Genomic DNA, 19,756 nt, shown 5'->3' with positions numbered 1-19,756 from the left:
TCCCTGTAAATTCATTCAAAATGGCCGGCTGATCAATAAAAGTCACCTTGGAGATAAACAGTAAGTTAAAAGATCGTAATGCTTTGATCAATTAACTTATTAAACCATAAAGATTCAAGAATTTTTATAAATTAGAAGTCTAAATTCGTTGTAGGGTGACTTACCAAGTTCGTTCATTTTAATGTTTATAATAAATTTTCGGTATGTTTCTAATACTGTACAAAAAAACCTCTTTTAATACCTTGTACATTTAAAAATTCCCTTGATTCTCATCAAGTCATCGTAATTAAGAAAAGAAATACATTTTAAAACATCTTTTCTTCAGAACAGCATTTATATTAATTTACTAAATAGATAATACTTAATGGAACTCTTTTCAGATGGCTTTGTCAAAATCACAATTACCAGGTAGACCCCAACACTTTTTAGAGTGTGGTATTGAAGACTGTGAGAGAAACTGTGAATTTTACTGCAACCTTTGCCACACAAGATTATGTAAACAATGCAGGGATGAACATCTGAGAAGTCCAGAAACAAAACGCCATGAGGTAGTCCTATACCAACAACGCAAACGACAACTGCCCACAGAAAAATGCAAGATCCACCCCACCAAAGATATAGAACTTCTTTGTGATGAATGTAAAATCCCAATTTGTTCCAAATGCACTGCCACACAAGAACATAGAGGTCACACATTTACTGATCTGGAATCCATTTATACAGAGATGTTTTCCCATTGTCAAAGAGAAATTGCAAAAATTCATGAGTATTTCTTGCCAACATCTCAAGATTTACAGAGAGAAATTAATGAAGATACCAAAGAAATCAAGAAGATCATGGACAAGTTAAGAACCTCCATGAAGGCTGAAGCTGAATCCCTAAAATGTATGGTGGACTCGGTGACTTCTGAAAATATGGAAGAAGTGAACAAGATAGAGCAGTCATTATTGGAAAAACTAAATAACCAAGATACAACAATAGAAAAGTATATTACCTACCTCAATGACCTGGATAAAAAGTTCCATGTTTATATGTCCTCTTTAAAACCTACAAAACTTGTTACTGCAGAGGATATGCAATTCCAACCCATACCAGATACAAGAAAACCAGTGGTGCCTATATTTACTGCTGGGAAGTGCAGCAAAAAGGATGTTGCCAAATTACTGGGACAAATAACTTTTCCAAACATTGAAAAAGAGATGAGAAGAGTACAACCCCTAGAATCAAAAATCCCTTCACATCTGAAATCAACAAGCTACGTGTATCAAGTAATGGAAGACAGTCAACAATTATCTAACATAAAACAAACATTGTCTCTATCTTCCTCTGTCACTGAGGTCAGGGAGTTCAATGTACCAGGTGTTAAAAAAGTGTTCCATATATCACAAGATCAGTCAGACAGACTCTGGGTCAGTGACAGGAATGGTAACCTTGTCCAAACAGATCTACAGGGGAATCAGATACAGAAGATAAAAACCAGTGGGGTATTTGGATACCACACAGTGACACAGAATGAGGATCTTATCTTTACAGTCGATAACAAGAAAGTCATCAATAGGATAACACAGGATAACAATATCACTGAATTCATTAGAACAGACTGGGTACCATGCAGCATACACTCCTCCCACATCAATGGGGACATACTGGTGGGGATGATGATGGGTGACGAGGCTAAACTGACCAGGTACAACAAGACAGGGAAAGAACTACAGAACATAGAGAGAGATAACAAAGGACAAGGACTGTATAGTCAACCATTCTACATAACAGAAAACATCAATGGAGATATCTGTACATCAGACTACGAAAAAGAGGCAGTAGTGGTGGTGATTAAATCAGGACAACACAGATTCTCCTACACAGGTCAGGAGTCAGGGTTCATTCCCTTAGGAATCTGTACTGATGTCCTTGGTCACATACTGGTTTGTGATATTAACAATGTTCACCTCCTTGATCAGGATGGTCAGTTTTTATCTCTACTAGTCACGCGAGAAAGAGGGATTTATCCTATCAGTGTATGTGTGGATGATGAGAACATTCTTTATGTGGGACAAAATCGTAACAATACAGTTATAGTAATTAAATATCTCCAATCAATGAACATAGAATAGTGTACCATTTTTCACTTGAAGTTCGTATATCTTTCTTTTATTCTCTGTATTATAGAGGATATTCAATGTTTTATTTCACAAAAGGGATAGGATTTTTAATATTTAATGACTACAAAGCAAAACTACGAGAAAAGCCTATTTGTATCAAGTAAAAATATTACCCCCTACTGACTTGTAACTACAATAATTAACTTGTAAATACGAGAAAAGATCTCATTATTCCAAGAAAATCATCTCTTAATTCAAAGAAAATTATATTGTAATTATGAGAAAAATTATACATATAGAACTGAGTTGCACAATTTATGACTTATCTAGTGAATAATTTTATCAAAACGTGTTATTGCTTAAAATTTGAAAACAAAGAAATTCTGCAGATTTAAGCATATTTAGGGAAATAGGGAATAAGTGTCTGTGTGTTTTTTAAATGTTTTATTCAATCAATGTTTTTTTATGCTGTAAACAACCAGTATGTTTTCAGGTAATTTATGTATAAATGCCAGAAACCATTATTCAAATAGGAAAAAAGTGCACTGCCATGGCACATGATATGCCAGTCAAATATTGTTCAATTAGATAAGAGTGCAAGGAAGAAAATCATGTCAACCTGATACAAAGATTCCAATGATTCTTCCATGCTAATGTTTGAAAGTGCCTATTCTATGTTGTAGTAATTAATGAGAACAAATTATACATCATGCATTTCTCAACTGGTTGTGTTAGAGTTTAACAAATGCCTATTTACACTTTTGTTTACTGTATTTTTATGAAAAATGAACAATGCTAGTGCCCATTAAAACATCAAAATACTAATCATTATTTTATTCTTGAACTGTAAAACTGTCATCTTAGTGAGACATGACACTCTGCAATTCCTTGTTGAGATATAAAAATTAGAGTATTATACAATATCATATTAATTTAATAACTTGATACCAAATTTATTTTGAAAATACATGTAATGGCTAACCAATGAATAAGAACTATTTTCATTTGACAAATGCATGTACTATCAATTGCAATTAAGAGGTCAGAATCATCTGCCCAATTCCCAACAAATATAGATAACATCTGCTTAGTCAGAGATGCTCTACCAGAAATCTCCTTACATTAAACTCATCAATTAATCTCTGATTGGACATATGCTCTTATCAATGCTTCTTCACACACTTGCTTATTAATTATTATACCTATGGGTGCAATTTCTCTTGTTATTGACACAAAAGAAATATTATGTTTGTTTTATATTGCTGTATTCTTTACCACAGGGCTAGAAATAATTATTTTTTATTTTCTGGTCACTCGGGCTATCGCCTTGAATTTTTACTGGTCAGCTTAGTACTTTCACTGTCCCACCGGGTCAGTAGATATTAAGAAGACTGGCCCAAAACTGTAATAATAATAGTAATATTGTTTTAAATATTGTGATATTTAGAAGTACAACTTAACAAAACAAGAAACAACAGAAGTTGGAACACATAACCCTGTCAAGTTAACTAGCCCGACTGTGAATGAATTTCATTATGCATAAAAAAATGCTGACCCAAAGGACACATGCCCTCTGCAAAGTACTAGCCAAGATTGAAAATTCATTGCCCCAGACCAGCGGGACATCAATTATTTCGAGCCCTGTTACCATGAAAATAAGAGTATTTCCTAGATTTAAAATTTTTAAATAAGATTACTGCAATACTCTTACACCAGGCACCAGTTCACTCTGTGGAAACGGACTAGGGTAAACATGGTAAAGTGCGTTACCCTAGTCCAAGATGGCGATCTAGGCAAGAATGCTTAACATTTTCTTGTACAAATATTGGTGAGTCACTATATCTAATTTGCATTTGTTGGTACTTGACAGTAACGGAGTTAAATCCGCATTGGGGGTAATTGAAATAAACTTTTATCAAATGTTATGCGAAAATAACAAACAGTAATCATGCTCAAAGTCCAATTAAACAATATAAATTGTGAGCAGAGCAAACAAGGACCTCTGAAAACATCAGAGGTGAGATCAGGTGCCTTGGGGAGTAGGCATCATCTTTCGATCGGTCACCTTCGCCACGTATCCTTTGTTTTAATCAGATAAAGGGAAAATGTGTTCACAATTCAGTTAGAAAATAATGAACTAACAATTTAAATGAAAGACATCAGTCAACATTCGAGCTAACAACATAATGTATTTGCTAACAAGATCATTGCATTGACCATAGAATATACGAAATGTTGGCCTTTAACGAAATTGTTGATACCCTTATCATCAACTTACTTGTCAGCAGCGCAGTCGTTTTAGAAATCGTTCATACGAATCTTCGAATCCACTGGCAACATAAACCCTAATTGCAGGTGAATATGATATATTGCTACACAAATAAGGGAAGTTGATGATAGAATATTTGGAGTCATCACGTTTATAATCTTTTAAGCCTAGGTGTTAGTTTACCATCAATGTCTTTCTTGAGTAAAACATCTAAATATGAAATGTGTCAGAATCTGTGGAATCTTTCATTGAGTTTAATGGGACATATCAAATCAATGTTTGAATGAAAATAAATATTGTTAATGACAAAGCATCATCAATATATCTAACTGTTAAATTGAAGGTCACAGCAAAAGACTTCTTTTTAACAGTTGATCGCAAACATAGAAACAACTGTCGGATTTTGTTTTAAAGTATAATAAATATAAATTGTAAGGATATTGAACAGTGATCAATCTCATAAATCCGTAAACAAAACGAAACATATAAATATGTATTTACAATGTGCACTGATGACGACATAGCTCCATCAATAGCTATTTACAAAAAATTGACAAATATGATGTAAGATAGTAGTCGAACTAAACACCTCCATTACAAAAGAGCACACTTTTTGTTCGGAAAGAATTTCTCTGCGTTGCTAAGGAGATTGAACTTAAGTGGTTTGATTTTCTAAGAATAATTTATTGAATGCTTGAATACCAATTTTTTCATAGTTAAGTACTTAGGTGCAATTTTTATGAAAAAAAACTCACACAAGTTTTCTGAATCGAAGCCCAGGTTAATCTGCATTTATCTTACTATTTGACAAATGCTTTGCCAAAGTTTTTCATTAGGTACAACAAAGTTTATTTTGTCCATTTTTCTCAATCTAGGGTTAAGCGTATAAGTGCTAGTAAAATAACATTTTCTGTATAATATGCAAATCTAAATACAAAAAAAGTAATCGAGAGAGTATATATAAGTTAATGACACAATGATATCAACCACCGCATTTAAATTCGACATTTCGCAAATTCTATGCTTGAAACAATGACCTTGTTTGCAAATACAGTCTATCGTCATGTCGAATGTTGACTGACGTCTATCATACGAATTAGTAGACCATTTTCCCCCATTTATCTTATCATGACAAAGAGTACATGGCAGGTTTTACAGGTCGACAGGGTATGCTCATTCCTGCATGGCACCTTATCCCACCTCTGTTTTCACTTTTCAGAGGTCCATATATGCTCATAATTTGTATTGTTTAAATTGGATTTTCAGTATGATTTCTGTTCGTTATTTTCACATTTCACTGATGGTACTTTAATTGATCTGTAGATATTTGAAAAGTTTTCCGCCGTTATCTAAATCAAGACTTTTCAAGACTCTTTTTTTTATAAACAGAAACATAAACAGATTTGAAAAAAAAATAGGCCATTGTGCTCTTACAGAAATTGCCAGCGCACTGAGAATTTTTCAATTACACAGTGTTTGTTGCAATGAATTATGAATTTACTGAAGAGTGCGTTCTGATTCTGCTGAAATAACGTTAACACTTTTTAAATTTAAACCCTGAAACAAGCAAAATGACATTTTACATATGCTTTACCCTAGTCACTCAAAGAGGTCACAAAATCTTTACCCTAGTAAAGTATTAAGTACATTCTTGGTATTTCTTATTTTAGACCACAATATATCCAAAATGGATTGCACATCCCCCTTAAAAAAGCTTTGCATGTAGTAAGAAGAAACAAAATTCTCTCTTTCTATAAAAGTTTGCCAAATTTACTTACTGGGAAATATGATCTATCTTGTCAATTTAGTTTGCAGAAAGGCAATTGTGGGGTGGGGGAGGAGAGAGGAGGCAACATTCCTGAAATTTCTGGGTTAAATAACAAACTATAAAATGCCCCAGAAGACTGAATTTATCACAAACAGAAGTTTATACAATCATACAGTTGATAAATCAAATGATTAGAAAAAAAAATTAGATACTCCATAATTATTCTTTTGTTCAAGAAACATAATTATGAACTTTGTGGTATCAGGTTAATGATATTGTACTTACTTACTTATCCTCTCCGTGCCCCGGAGGACGCATGAGGCCGTTCAACAAAGAACGCCACTTACGGCGGTCACTAGCAACAACCTGCCCCTCCTTTCAGCTGCTCCAACCTAGTTCTTCCCTTTCTCTCTCAACGGAGCGTCGCCAGGTGTTCTTTTTCCTCTTCTTCTCTTTCCCTCGGGGGCTCATGTGAGAGCTGTTCTTATGTGTGAGCTGCCTTCCCTTCGGAGGATGTGGCCTATCCATCTCCATCTCCTTCCTTTGATCGTCCTTGATAGAGGTATGGATCTTGTTTGTCATACAGTTGCTGATTAGATATCTTTTCAGGCCAGTGTATTTTTAAGATCCTCCTAAGGTTTTTCCGATGGAAGGTGTCCAGCTTTTCATCGCCTTTCTCGGTGGTTCTCAATAGTTCAGAACAATACAGCAACACATAAAACATTTGTGTTGAAGATCTTAAGTTTGGTCTTTGTGCCGTATTGTGCTGACTTTCATACTTTGGTAAGGGATGCAAAAGCAGTCCCGGCTAAGCCTAGCCTTTTCCCTATGTCCGTCTCAGTTCCTCCCGTCTTGTCCATTGTGGCACCCAGGTAGAGAAATGTTTCAACCTCTTCTACTTCCTTATCATTTAACCATTTAACCTATCATTTAACCTGATGCAAACATTCTTCTTTCCATTCATTCTCATGCTTTTTGTCTTGTCTACATTAATTTTTAAGCCCGTATACTCAGCGACGTCATGCAATCTCCTGGTCTTTTCTTGCATGTCGCTATGTTTGCTGGAAATAAGTGCAAATTCGTCTGCATCATCCAGGTCTTCTAAGGTGGAAAACCAGTCTTGTGTTTCCTCTTCTTCTGGCCCAAGATCTTTTCTGCTGTTTCATTATATACCTCTTTCACGAGGATCCATTTTTCGTTGACTGTGTTTTCCTCATTAGACAGTTGCTGAAACCTATTTCTTATTTCAAGCTGGAATCCTTTGCTTATTTTTGGATCTCTCAGCTTGTTGACATCATACATCCTCCTGTTGCTTTCCTTTGGTTTTAAGTTTCTGCAGAGTTTTATCTTTACTTTAGCCAGTACTAGATGGTGATCTGAATTGGCATCTGCACCACGCATAACCTTTACATCGCATATAGACTACCTGTATCTGCCATTCACCATTTCATGATCAATTTGGTTCCTATCTCTTCCATTAGGAGACTCCCCCATGTAAGCTTGTGTATGTCAAGGTGCTTAAAGAGGGTTCCACAGATGATTAAGTTATTTAGAGCGCACATTTCGGCTAACCTCATGCCGTTTTCATTCATAGTCCCAGTGTCCTCTTGTCCCATGACTCTTTCCCATCCTTCACTTTACTTTCCAACTTTTGCATTTGCATCACCCATTACCATCAGTATATCATGCTTTGGCACTTTTGCAATCTCTCTCTGTAACTGTTCATAGAACGTGTCCTTCATCTGCTTCGTTTGTTGGGCTGTATATTTGTATTAATGTTAGCTTAGTAAAGCGGGAGAAAAAGCGTGCATTGATGAATCTGTCATTAACAGGATTCCATTCCATCAAGCTTTGTCGGCTTTTCCTGCTAAGTATAAGTCCTACTCCTCTATGATGTTCCTCAGCTCCAGAGTACAAGATGGTCTCTCCAGAGGTTGTCTTTAGTTCAACAAAGCCTGTCCACCTTACTTTGCTCACTCCCATAATGTCCAGCTTATATCTATTAAACTCTCTTACGATGTTAGCTTTTCTCCCAATCTGGAACATTGTTCTTACGTTCCAACATCCGATCTTGGTGATGTTTTTAGGTGTTGTAATGGTGGCATCTGCGTTCCTTTCAGGCCGTTAGGGTCCTCTCGGCTTTTCCCAATTGCCGTCATTCTCTCGAATTCCCAATGAAGATAGTCCTCATCCGGAATATCGCATGTCGCACCTGCCCTTCCTTCAGTGGTACTGATTGTTGTAACGGTTTCCGTATTCACTTGTTTTTTATGGAAAGAGGTGATTAGCCTCAAGTCCAACCTCCAAATTTATGTCTGGGGGACCAACATAGTAGTTGATAATGGTCTCCTACTAAATCCGGGTTGTGATCAGAGTTTTCTCTCCTAGATGAGTTGCCGACCAAGGCTTTCGAGCCTCATCTTCCCGTGCGCCCTTGCAAAGTTAGCCTGGAGCCGAAAGGTGCCCAGTATCCGTCTGCTTCCACGTGGAGGCATCGCACAGGACTTGTTGTGGAGAGGCTATGTACTGGCAGGGGAAGACTTACAAATTGCTTCCCTTTTCGCATTGCTGCTAGCCAGCGGTGAGGGCTGAAAGCGAGAGGTGACAAGCACACAGACACCAACACCAACACACTAGACGCATCACACAACATTTAGCAGACAATGATACTGTGTCTGAGATAAAATATACGTGTACAACACAGACATTTAAATCTGTATTTACACCAACAACGAGGAAGTATTAAAAAAGTACGCACGCTAACTCTCGATTCCCGCCTACATTTTACACCCATTTCATTCAATACTAATGTCAATTTGGCCGTAAAATCTTTGTTGAATGCAAAGAACAGTTCAATGGTAGTTGACTGCTAATTTTGATGCCAGTGTTAATTAGTTAATTAACCCTAATTCCAACTGTTAAATAAGGGGGGGGGGGTAGACGATATTTTCCATTGAAAACGGGCTTTAAAGCATCAAGACATTTTAAAATATTCTTGGATATGAATAAATGTTCCTTTAATCTTTTCTTATGTTTTACACTTATAAAATTAAACATATATTATTAATAAGATTCAATGTTTTAGTTGTAAAACCCTTTGAAATTGGTGAAAAAATTAGCATTTTTATAGTTTTTTTGTCTGTAAACATATCCCCCCCCCCCCCCCGTGAAACACAAAAAGCTTTGGTATGAATTTGTGAAATGAAGTCCATATTACCTGTAAAAAGGAATTTATGTAGTCCAAAGTCAAAAATGTGAACAGAAGGACAGACAGACATATGGGCAGACATTAGGTGTTCAGTAAAGCCTGCTTGAACCTTTGGTCCAGTTGAGCTAAATATGAGTTAACACTGATGCCAAATTGTTGAAGGATAATACAAAGGCAACATAAAAGTGAGGCTCAATCATAGCTAACTAATCTGACAGATGGATAAAGAATTTTAATTTCACACATTCTGAGATGGATGAAGGAGGTATCAATGAGAGAAAGAAAGCTTCTCCAAATAACAAATAATTCTTAATATTTCTAACATGGAAATGCAGGATGCATTTTTATGCTACTGAGTTTTACTTGCATGTCACATGTGGCAATTTAAGTATTTCAGATGGAATTCATCTTTGTGAATGCAACACATGAAAAGAAAGGTTTTTTTAGTACCTGTAGCAGCAATACCTACCTCCTCTTCAAGTGAGCAAGTAAACTGCCTCCCCCCTCATGACCCAAGAAAAAGTCCAAGTACAACAATGGCTTTTTCCTGTGTAAAGACGAATAAAGAACCCCATAGAATAATGACCGAGGTCATTTTTTGGATCATTATTCAACGGCGAAAAATGACCCCCGGTCATTATTCGACATCGAAAAATGACCCTTTTACCCGTAGAAAAAGTGTCATCACCCTAAAAATCTGCATACCCTACGTGAAGAAAAATGACCCCCGTAGAATAATGACCCCTTGTAGATTAAAAGTTTAAATTTTTATGGGGCCAAAAAAAAAAAAAAAAAAAAAAAATAAAATAAAATAAAATAAAATAAAATAAATCAAGAAACCTATTGGCCATAATGTTTACCTGAGCTAAATTGGGAATAAATCGATGATATGTTGATCTCATTACATTATATAATTATTGCTATCGATGATATGTTGATCTCATTACATTATATAATTATTGCTGTTTTTTCAAAGTCAATGCGCTGATTCAGAATCTTGAGGGGTAAAAGATTTATTCATGGAAAATCATCGTACTGACAGAAAACCCCCCAGCAATAATTGTTTTTTTTTTATGATTCAACGATTAAATTGATACAAACTGATAAAGAGACATGTCAAGTTTCTTGTTTACATTTGCTCAAGTCCTAGGCAAACACAGTGAGAGAATCGGAGTTAACATAAGCATAACCAGTATTAATTTTGCATTTGAAATCTATTTTTGGTGCATTGTAGAATAAATTAATGTCAGTCATAACATCGAAAGGGGAAATGGTGCATCATAAGAGGCAAAAATGACAAAATACCTTAGAAATATCTTTGATGAACCCCTAAAAAGTTTAATAATATAAGGGGGATTTCCTTTTACTTTACTGTATCAAAAAGTTGGGGGTAGGGCAACCAGACTTGCAAAAAAAAAAAAAAATTACGTTCATGAAAATTGAAGGAGGAGGACACCCCACTCCACCTTAGTCCGAAATATCTGACGTTTTCCTGGCCTTTTTACGATTTTGATATTTTACGTGCCAGTTTTCCTGGCACGTAAAATATCAAAATCGTGAAAAGAGCCTGGAAAACGTCAGATATTTCGGACTACACTCCGACCCTGATTCTATGGGCCTGAATGTTATGTTCACCTTGTCCACTCAAGTAGGAGAGATTATTTTAACTATACTGTATAAAAAAGAGGGGGTGTTACAAGGCTTTCAATGAACATTTTCAAACTAGAAATTGCTAAAATTACATTCTGAAAAAATTGGGGGGGGGGGGGGGGGGCAATCCCTCCCCCTTCTCTGATTCTTTGTGCCTGAATATTAGATTCACTTGAGTGGAATTCAGACGCATGTGAAATAACTTTTCAGAATTGTTTTCATTTTTTTTAGTTTCATGTAGGAAGAAAAATCCTTATGTTCACCTGGAAGGTCAATAAAATGGTCTGTCTTTAATGATAAATTGAAAACATTAATCTAATTCAATATACACTGTATTGAAATGTTTCCATAATGATTTGAAAAAATGTATATTAAAGTAGATTTTTAAAAAATCATTCCTCTTACATGTATAGTGTATGTATTCTATTCTCTGACGACCATGTTAACAGACTTGAATAACAACCTATCAACCCGAATTACTTATCACGCACATGTACATGTATTCAGTTTATTTCTAGTTGACAGATTATTTAAGAATTTTTATGAAATAATATTATTCTGAAATGACCATAAATAAATATGAAATTTCAAAAATGGATAACATTACAATTATTGAAATAAAAATCAAAATATTAAACAAATTGACAATTACTTTTCTCAATGATAACTAAAACATGTACATCAGATTTACAATGCTGTGAGGAATTAAAAGTTCAATTGAGATGATTTCATAGTAGTTCATTCATTGATGGAACCATAGGAGTTCATTCATTGATTAATTGTCTAGTATTCCCTTCAGGTGTTTAGTGATACCTTTAGAGTTAAAGAAAAAAGTTTACAGAACTGAAAAAATAAATGTAACATATCCACCACAATAAAAATATTAAAAGTTGTAATATGAAGGAAGTTATGAGACTAGTGTTTTAAAATGTTCTTGTGTATATTAATTAAATGTCTCCAAGCCCGATGTTTATTCACTAGTATTACATGTGGTAGCAAAACACAGTTTTGTATAAAATCCAGGGTGTTTTCCCAGAGAGAAGAATAATGGGAAGGGATTTGCCTGCTATTTATAGGAGATCTACATATAGTAGGGCTATATCTCGGAAACTAGAGATGGTACCATCACCATTTTTTCACAGAAGTGGTAACTGACCACTAATACCCTACCCTCAAAATTTCAGACTCCGGGACAGGGGAATTCGATGTCACCTAACCCGATCTTTATTCATATAGTATTATATAGTAGGCCTAAACACTGGAGGGCTATATCTCGGAAACTGGAGATGGTACTATCACCATTTTTTCATAGAAGTGGTAACTGACCACTAATACCCTACCCTCAAAATTTCAGACCCCATGACTTATGTTAAAATTTTGAATTGCGAACTGCGTTCTAGAATGCAGTTCACTTTTGAATTGCAAATTGCGAACTGCGTTCCAAAATCTGATTGCCCTATCTTTTTCTCTTTCAAAAGATATCATCAATATTGAAATATTTTAAAAGAAGGTCAAAATTCAAGGTCAAGGTCAAACACTCGATGTTCAATCATATTTTATTTGGAAAGGACTTATCACAGGTAATGTACATGTGAAATATGAAAAACCCATCTTTTGTCATATAAAAGTTATGATCAAAATTAGTGTTGTAACGTGTTTGGGACAATTAATTAAACAAATGATTAGAAATGATAAGTGACAAAGCATGTGAAAATAAACGAGTCAGTATATACATATAAATAATATTAGGATTTCCTGTCCTTAAGGAAGCTCTAAACACTGCACACTAAAGAGTTCTATTTGTAGGTTAGTTTTATTGAGTTAGAGTGATCTACCCTAAGAAGAAAAATAGTATAAATGGGAATCTACAGTTAATGACACAATTTCTTATGAATTAAAGTATTCTTAATGTTATGTTAAGCCAAGATTAATTAAGTAACTGAATACATTCTTTCCATTAATTTTCCCGATGCAAGTAAACAACAGTGATTTCTGTTCACCAATAGTTCACTATCTTTGAACATTAATAAGGCAGGCACCCTATGTTGAAAATGAACTAGATACACTGAATATGTGCACCTTTATATGATATATTTTTCTCAAAGCCCAAAAAGCATTTTTCATTAGTGTTTAGAGCTTCCTAAACGTAAAGCATGCAACTATCTTTAAACAATTATTGGTATGGGTCTCGCACAGGTCTGTATCCTGTATGTATCAGTACCAGGACAGGTACGGTCTCAAATCCGGGATAGGTCCTGTATTCAGACAGGTCTGTGTCCTGCATGTATCAGTACCAGGACAGGTACGGATCTCGAGGTCTCTGTCCTGTACACAGACAGATCTTAATAAAATTCGAGGAAAAGTAATTACAACTTTATTAACCTGAATAACGTAAACCCAGTATACTAGACACCGTATACTGTATTAATTACAAGCCTTATTAACCTCCGCCGTACCTCACCATTGTGCCTTCAACGACCGTCTACACTGCGCTCCGACTGGCAACTGCCAGCTTCCTGCTGAACGCTCATATATATACTGATGTATACCCGGACTACCCTTGGCCGCTATCGTATCACATTACGATAAAGTCCGGCTGACGTAATGTATAAAGACATCCCGAGCCCGATCTCTGTCACAGTGTTTTTGTGACAGACTTACAGACGAATGAGATTAAATGTTCCCTCGCTTTAGCAAAAACGGGGGACAACAAACAAAACAAAAACAACAGACATAAGACATTGTGAAGAATGTTTTTTATTTGAGATAACATATATGTAAATTCATTTCAAAACTACTTCTGCAGAAATCTTTTGTACTTCAAAAACAAATTCAGTTTAACATAATACTGTCAACCCTGCATCCATGGTCGATACTCAAATTTCACATTTTAAGGTACACTATACATGTATTTTCATGATGGATTAAAAGAAATAGAATTAACTGTAATGAAAGGAAAGTTCTGTCAAAACAATGCCAAAACAATCACTTTTTCATTAAAGAACTAAAAGCATGCTAAGGTATTCACAAAAGATTGTCAGCACATGTGGGTCTTTTCTTTAATGATATTCTCAACGTCCTTCAAACAACTGCTTGATATTTCTAAAGGCTTTGACACATAACTGTGAACCTTAACTAAATTATTTTGAATTAAATCTTTTTCATTTACCAATCTCCATTTCATACCAATCATGGTGTTACATGCATTCCAGATTACCGAATTTTGCCCCTCTTTTATTAAAAAGCGGTATTAAATTTTGTTTGGAACTTCAGAAAAAATCTCTTTGACCCATTACCTCGAAATGATATGAGGGCACAAAGTAGATCTGAAGGTAGGTTTATATTATTGTAAACCAAATGTTTTCATGCAAAGTACTTTCATAAGTTGAACACAACCAGGAAATCATGAAATTTTGTCCTTATAATTGAAGACAATAATCTTCCTAATTATCAAAAGCAAAAACAGTTTAGAACATAGTAGTCAAGAAGAAAACATCTTAGCATCTGAGCTCAGAATTAAAGAGAAATGATTTACAATATATTTTATCATGTTACATGTACATGTGTGTTTCCTATGACAGACTGGAGATAATAATAATTTTAGTTGGGGAAGAAATTTAAAACCTTAAAAAATTCTGAATCAATCTATCTATAGTTTGGCTAAGGTTTTAAATTCCTTCCCCAACTAAAATTATTATACAAAATAATACATGTGTTGGTTGTTATTAAAAAAAGTATACTTGCTTTTCAATTGAACTGGCTAGTCAGTTCTATTGCATACTTGTGTGCTGGTAGTTTATCTGAAATAACAAAAATACACACTAAAAAGATGTGTTTGTGAAACACTGATGGCCCAGTATGGCAATTTATAACAAAGGTTAAACTTTCTCAAATGCAAATCAAATATGTTGGTACCCAAAGTAAGGTCTTGTCTCGATGAATAAACCTGTGAAATATGAAAGTCTTAGCAGCAATCATTGAATAGATATGGAAAAGGTTAAAGTTTTTCAAAAGTATGTCAAACATCAAGATCAAATGGTCAAAATTAATGGTGTCCAGGGAAAGACCTTCTCCCAAGAAATACACAGGTGAAGTATGAAAGCCAAAGCACCAATCGTTCAAAAGTTATGACCAAGGTTAAAGTTATCCAAAAGTAGGCCAAACTCCAAGGTAAAAGGGTCAAAGTTGCTGATATCCAAAAAGAGGTCTTGTCACAAGAATTACATATGTGAAATATGAAAACCCTAGCACCAACCGTTCAAAAGTTATGGCCAAGGTTAAAGTTTTCCATAAGTAAGCCAAACTCCAAGGTCAAGATCAAGGTCAAAGTTGTTTGTATCCAAAGGAAGGTCTTATCACAAGGATTACATATGTGAAGTATGAAAGCCCTAGCACCAACTTCAAAAGTTATGACCAAGGTTAAAGTTTTCCAAAAGTAGGTCAAACTCCAAAGTCAAGGTCAAAGGGTCAAAGTTGTTGGTATCCAAAGAAAAGACTTGTCACAAGGATTACATATGTGAAGTATGAAAACCCTAGCATCAACTGTTCAAAAGTTATGGCCAAGGTTAAAGATTTCTAAAAGTAGGCCAAACTCCAAGGTCAAAGGGTGAAAGTTGTTGGTATCCAAAGGAAGGTCCTGTCACAAGAATTAAGTATGTGAAATATGAAAACCCTAGCACCAACTGTTCAAAGGTTATGGCCAATGTTAATGTTTTCCAAAAGTAGGTCAAACTTCAAGGTCAAGGTCAAAGGGTCAAAGTTGTTGGTATCCAAAGAAAGATCTTGTAACAAGAATTACATATGTGAAGTATGAAAGCCCTAGCTCCCACCGTTCAAAAGTTATGGCCAAGGTCAAAGATTTCTAAAAGTAAGCCAAACTCCAAGGTCAAGGTCAAAGGGTGAAAGTTGTTGGTATCCAAAGAAAGGTCTTGTCACAAGAATTACCTATGTGAAGTATGAAAGCCCTAGAATCAACTGTTCATGTGAAGTTATGGCCAAGGTTAAAGTTTGGTAAAATGTTGCAAAACTGGGTCAAACTCCAAGGTCAAGGTCAAAAGGTCAAATATGGTTGTACGCTAAGAAAGGTCTTGTCACAAGGAATACACATGTGAAATATGAAAGCCATAGCTTCAACGAATCAAAAAGCTATGGGCAAGGTTAATGTTTTTGCGGAGAAACAGACTGACAGACGGACGGACAGGGCAAAAACTATATACCCACGAATCTTCGATACGGGGGCATAAAAAAGTGTTTCTGATTACTCAAACCAAGAGAGTGCAATCCATAAATTAGTATTTGAATGTTTGCTATCTAGAGTATGTACTATAATTTTTTACTTCAGTAATCCTGATATTGTGGAGGATCCCTCCCCCTCACCTCCAGTACCTACTGACATTCCCGAGGATGCCATCAATGCCAGAGTACCACTGAATGCTCTCTATCAAGTGTTGCACCACGGAGAGAACGCTAGTGGTGATAGTGTATCAGCTGATCCAGAGGATGCCACATCTAAGGTCAGTAACTGAACTAATAAGAGAGTTCTGTTCAGTCCAATATTTGGGTGAATTAAAAAAAAATACCACCAAACTGAAATGTTTTGGAAAAATTCAACTACTTATAACATATTTTTCACTTATATCATCACATTTGATATGCATTCTAGTTAAAAATCCTGAAGTTACAATAGAATAGACAATTGAATTAAAAAGTTTCAGATTTTTTATTAGTAAAATTTCTTTTGTAAAAAGAAAATATCAATACACTTTAAAAGACTTTCTAAAATACATAATCACAAGAAATTATTGTTTTATATGATGAAAAGTATTCCCTGAATTGACTGTAAAATTTCTGTATTTTGTTGATAGGCATAGTGTTTTGAACATCAAATAGTATCAAACATTTTTTTCCACTTATTTTTTAGTAAAGATAGTTAAAAAGCATTGGTAATTATAAAACAGTTTTGTTGCACTCCTGACTGCAGTTAAATATAAGATTAAAACCATAGAACACAAAAATTCATAAAGTGTTGGCAACATCAAGTGATGATGAAATTGTACAATATTTATAGTCCAATTCTTCATAATTAAAACAGATGAAAGTATTTAAAATTCACATTTTGTCTGGAATTATTCCATATTTATGCCCAAAAAACTAGCTTAAATGTATATTTAGAAGATAAAATATATTTTATAGCATATTTTCCTAAGGAGGACAAACACAGTAACCCACCAGAAAAATTTTACTCATCATTTTTTCTTTATTTTTATTCTTATTGGATGATTTATAATTCTAACATATTTGTTGCACTCCTGACCAAAAGCACTGGGACCTTTAAAGTAGAATTGTGAAGTGAAAATTACATAAGTTAACTGAATAATGTTATAATGTAATAAATTAAGTTAATTAACTTTTATTTAAAATTAATTAAATTAAAATTAATTAAATTAGTTAAGTAAATTAAGTTAATGTAATCATGTAATAAATTACATAATAAAATTACATTACATAAAATTACATAAGAACTTGTTCTGTTGTTTCAGTGAAGTTGAGGAAGAATTACTTGAATTTTATGACAATTTTTAGTGTGTTTATTTTTAACATTCATTAAAATAATCACAAAAAAGATAAAAACTCATCTGAATTGATAAAATTGAAAAAGGAAGGATTTTAATAATTAAACTGTCAATAATTTAGCATTAAATTATACAAAAAGATCATTTTTAATTAATTAATACTTCTAAGTATGAATAGAAGTGTTTTCTTCACACAACTTGAATCTTCAAAAAAATGTGTTGCACTCCTGACCATAGAAATATAGATCTGAAGCACAGATAGATCCTGTAATTGATAGATCTATTAAGTAAAAATGTTTTGTGTCTTTATTATCCAAAATAAAAATAAGAAAATCATATAATGATAATAGTTTTTTTTCAGGCTTGGGAGAAAAACATCAAATGTTGCACTCCTGACATTATTGGGTATGCACATATACTTGACATATACTTGACACTCATTAATGCTGCTTGTGATTTATATAACATTTTTAAGTTTTAAAATGTATATCAGTTATTGTTTTACACTTTGAAAATTCTTTTTTGTCTTAATGTTCTTTCAGAATTTTACAATTGATGGTTTTTGGCAACACTACATTTTCTGTTGCACTCCTGACATGGTATAACATTGTTTTAAACGTTAGCCATGATCACAACTCGATAAAACAAAAGTTACTACAGTCCACATTTAAAGCTCAATACTTTGAATACTATCAGGAAAGTCTTTATTTTCAACATAAAGCATTATTATTTATTTCACAGATCTCCAAAAAATATTGAAATTTCAAAATGTCACAAAAAGGTCTTGCACTCCTGACATTTTTAGCATCATTTTTGGGCATAACTTTTTGTTAATTGAGATATCAACGAGATATTTGGCAGGTATTTAGACATTATCTAAAGACATATGCTGACATATAGAAATCTATTTTCATTGCCTGTATTTTTAGTGTGGGTTGATAAATATGCGTTTGGTCTTTTTTTTAAGTCACCCATTTTACTTGTAGATCCAGTAAAAGTATTTCATATGAACCAGTCAGAATTCAGAATTGTAATCAACATTTATCAGAAATATCTGAATTTGCATGCATGAATGCATTTAATAATCTTGTTCGTTTTTTTTTTTTGGTTGAGATGGTGTACTTTTAGGATACACATATAGTAACGGATTCCTTCAAGTTTTAATTTTGATTTGGAGTTTGTTGATTATTTACAGGAGAAGCTGTCAAGTGTGTACCAGGAGTTGGGCAGTGATAATTTAGAACCTCTTCCCTACAAAGTCCTTGTGGTACATCTCCTCATACAAGATGTAATGGCTGCCTGTCAAACATTTAAATCTCTGGTCAGCACTCAATAACTAAAAAATTCTATACATGTATAACTACATTCTTGCCAAAGTTTCAAACATGCCCGAAAAATGGAAATGAATTTTGTACAATCTGGACTATACATTTTTAAAATGACATATATATTCAACCTCCTCTACAGAAATATGCGCGTACAATTATATGACCTAATTGAAGACATTATTATGCATCCCGAGTACTGGCAAGTAGCATGTATATAAAAAAGTGCTATGGTTTTAATTATTATTTTGTAGGATATTCGTGGAATTCTTAATAATTCAACCCAAGATATGGATATCCACAGCACAAAAACAATGGAATAGAAGAAAACAAATGCTTCAGGAAGTGATAATTTAGAAGATTCTTCCTTTTTTGCATATACTTGGACAGAAGAAAAGTAGACTATATGTACTTAGCCTATTTAGAAGGCATATGATTTTTAAAATGTACATATGTAAATGATTTATTTCTATTATAGTATTTAGTAATAGCATAATTTTGGTGTGAACTGTTTATACGCTTTGCAATCTGTGATGGATGTCACATGACCCGTGACGCCCTCGCATACCAGAGGCACTGCATTTGTCTGTGATCAGCACTTGTTGATGGGATTTGAAGTGATGGGAGGGGCAAATTCAATACCAACACAAACTGCTAAGGCAAAAAATATATATTTTACTGCATTTTGTTTTGGATTTGTCGCTGGCATTGTGGACTTCCTGTTATCTGCTGTCAACAGTAACTTAGTCCTAGAGACTGTTTATTAATGATATATCAATGTTAAATGTGTATTTATTTAATTTGTTTTATTTAACATTTTACAAGACTGAAAGCATTTATTTTTCGTGATTGATAACATGTA

At 34.1% G+C, this 19,756-nt stretch overlaps 3 protein-coding genes across 3 annotated transcripts; 2 read left to right on the top strand and 1 right to left on the bottom strand.

Annotated features, from left to right (window-relative positions):
• The first annotated feature begins 8 nt into the window (after positions 1-8).
• Positions 9-2,213, top strand: LOC133190962 (uncharacterized). Its single transcript, XM_061326641.1, has 2 exons — positions 9-60; positions 381-2,213. The coding sequence occupies exon 2, from the start codon at positions 381-383 to the stop codon at positions 2,112-2,114; it is 1,734 nt and encodes a 577-aa protein (XP_061182625.1). The 5' UTR covers positions 9-60; the 3' UTR covers positions 2,115-2,213.
• A 5,648-nt stretch (positions 2,214-7,861) lies between these two features.
• Positions 7,862-8,185, bottom strand: LOC133190995 (craniofacial development protein 2-like). Its single transcript, XM_061326661.1, has one exon. The coding sequence runs from the start codon at positions 8,183-8,185 to the stop codon at positions 7,862-7,864; it is 324 nt and encodes a 107-aa protein (XP_061182645.1).
• A 5,094-nt stretch (positions 8,186-13,279) lies between these two features.
• On the top strand, positions 13,280-19,278 carry LOC133190993 (sperm flagellar protein 2-like). The gene is made up of 4 exons (XM_061326660.1): positions 13,280-13,299; positions 16,339-16,510; positions 18,765-18,890; positions 19,149-19,278. Exons 1-4 carry the CDS (start codon positions 13,280-13,282, stop codon positions 19,215-19,217), a joined length of 387 nt encoding a protein of 128 aa, XP_061182644.1. The 3' UTR covers positions 19,218-19,278.
• Positions 19,279-19,756: the final 478 nt, after the last annotated feature.

This window comes from Saccostrea echinata, unplaced genomic scaffold, assembly GCF_033153115.1.
Source record: "Saccostrea echinata isolate AGI-Se365-2 ecotype Australia unplaced genomic scaffold, CSIRO_AGI_Sech_v1 ptg000022l, whole genome shotgun sequence".
In the NCBI taxonomy this organism is placed as follows: domain Eukaryota; kingdom Metazoa; phylum Mollusca; class Bivalvia; order Ostreida; family Ostreidae; genus Saccostrea; species Saccostrea echinata.
Note: the sequence above shows the minus strand (reverse complement) of the source record. Positions and strands in the feature narration are given on the sequence as shown.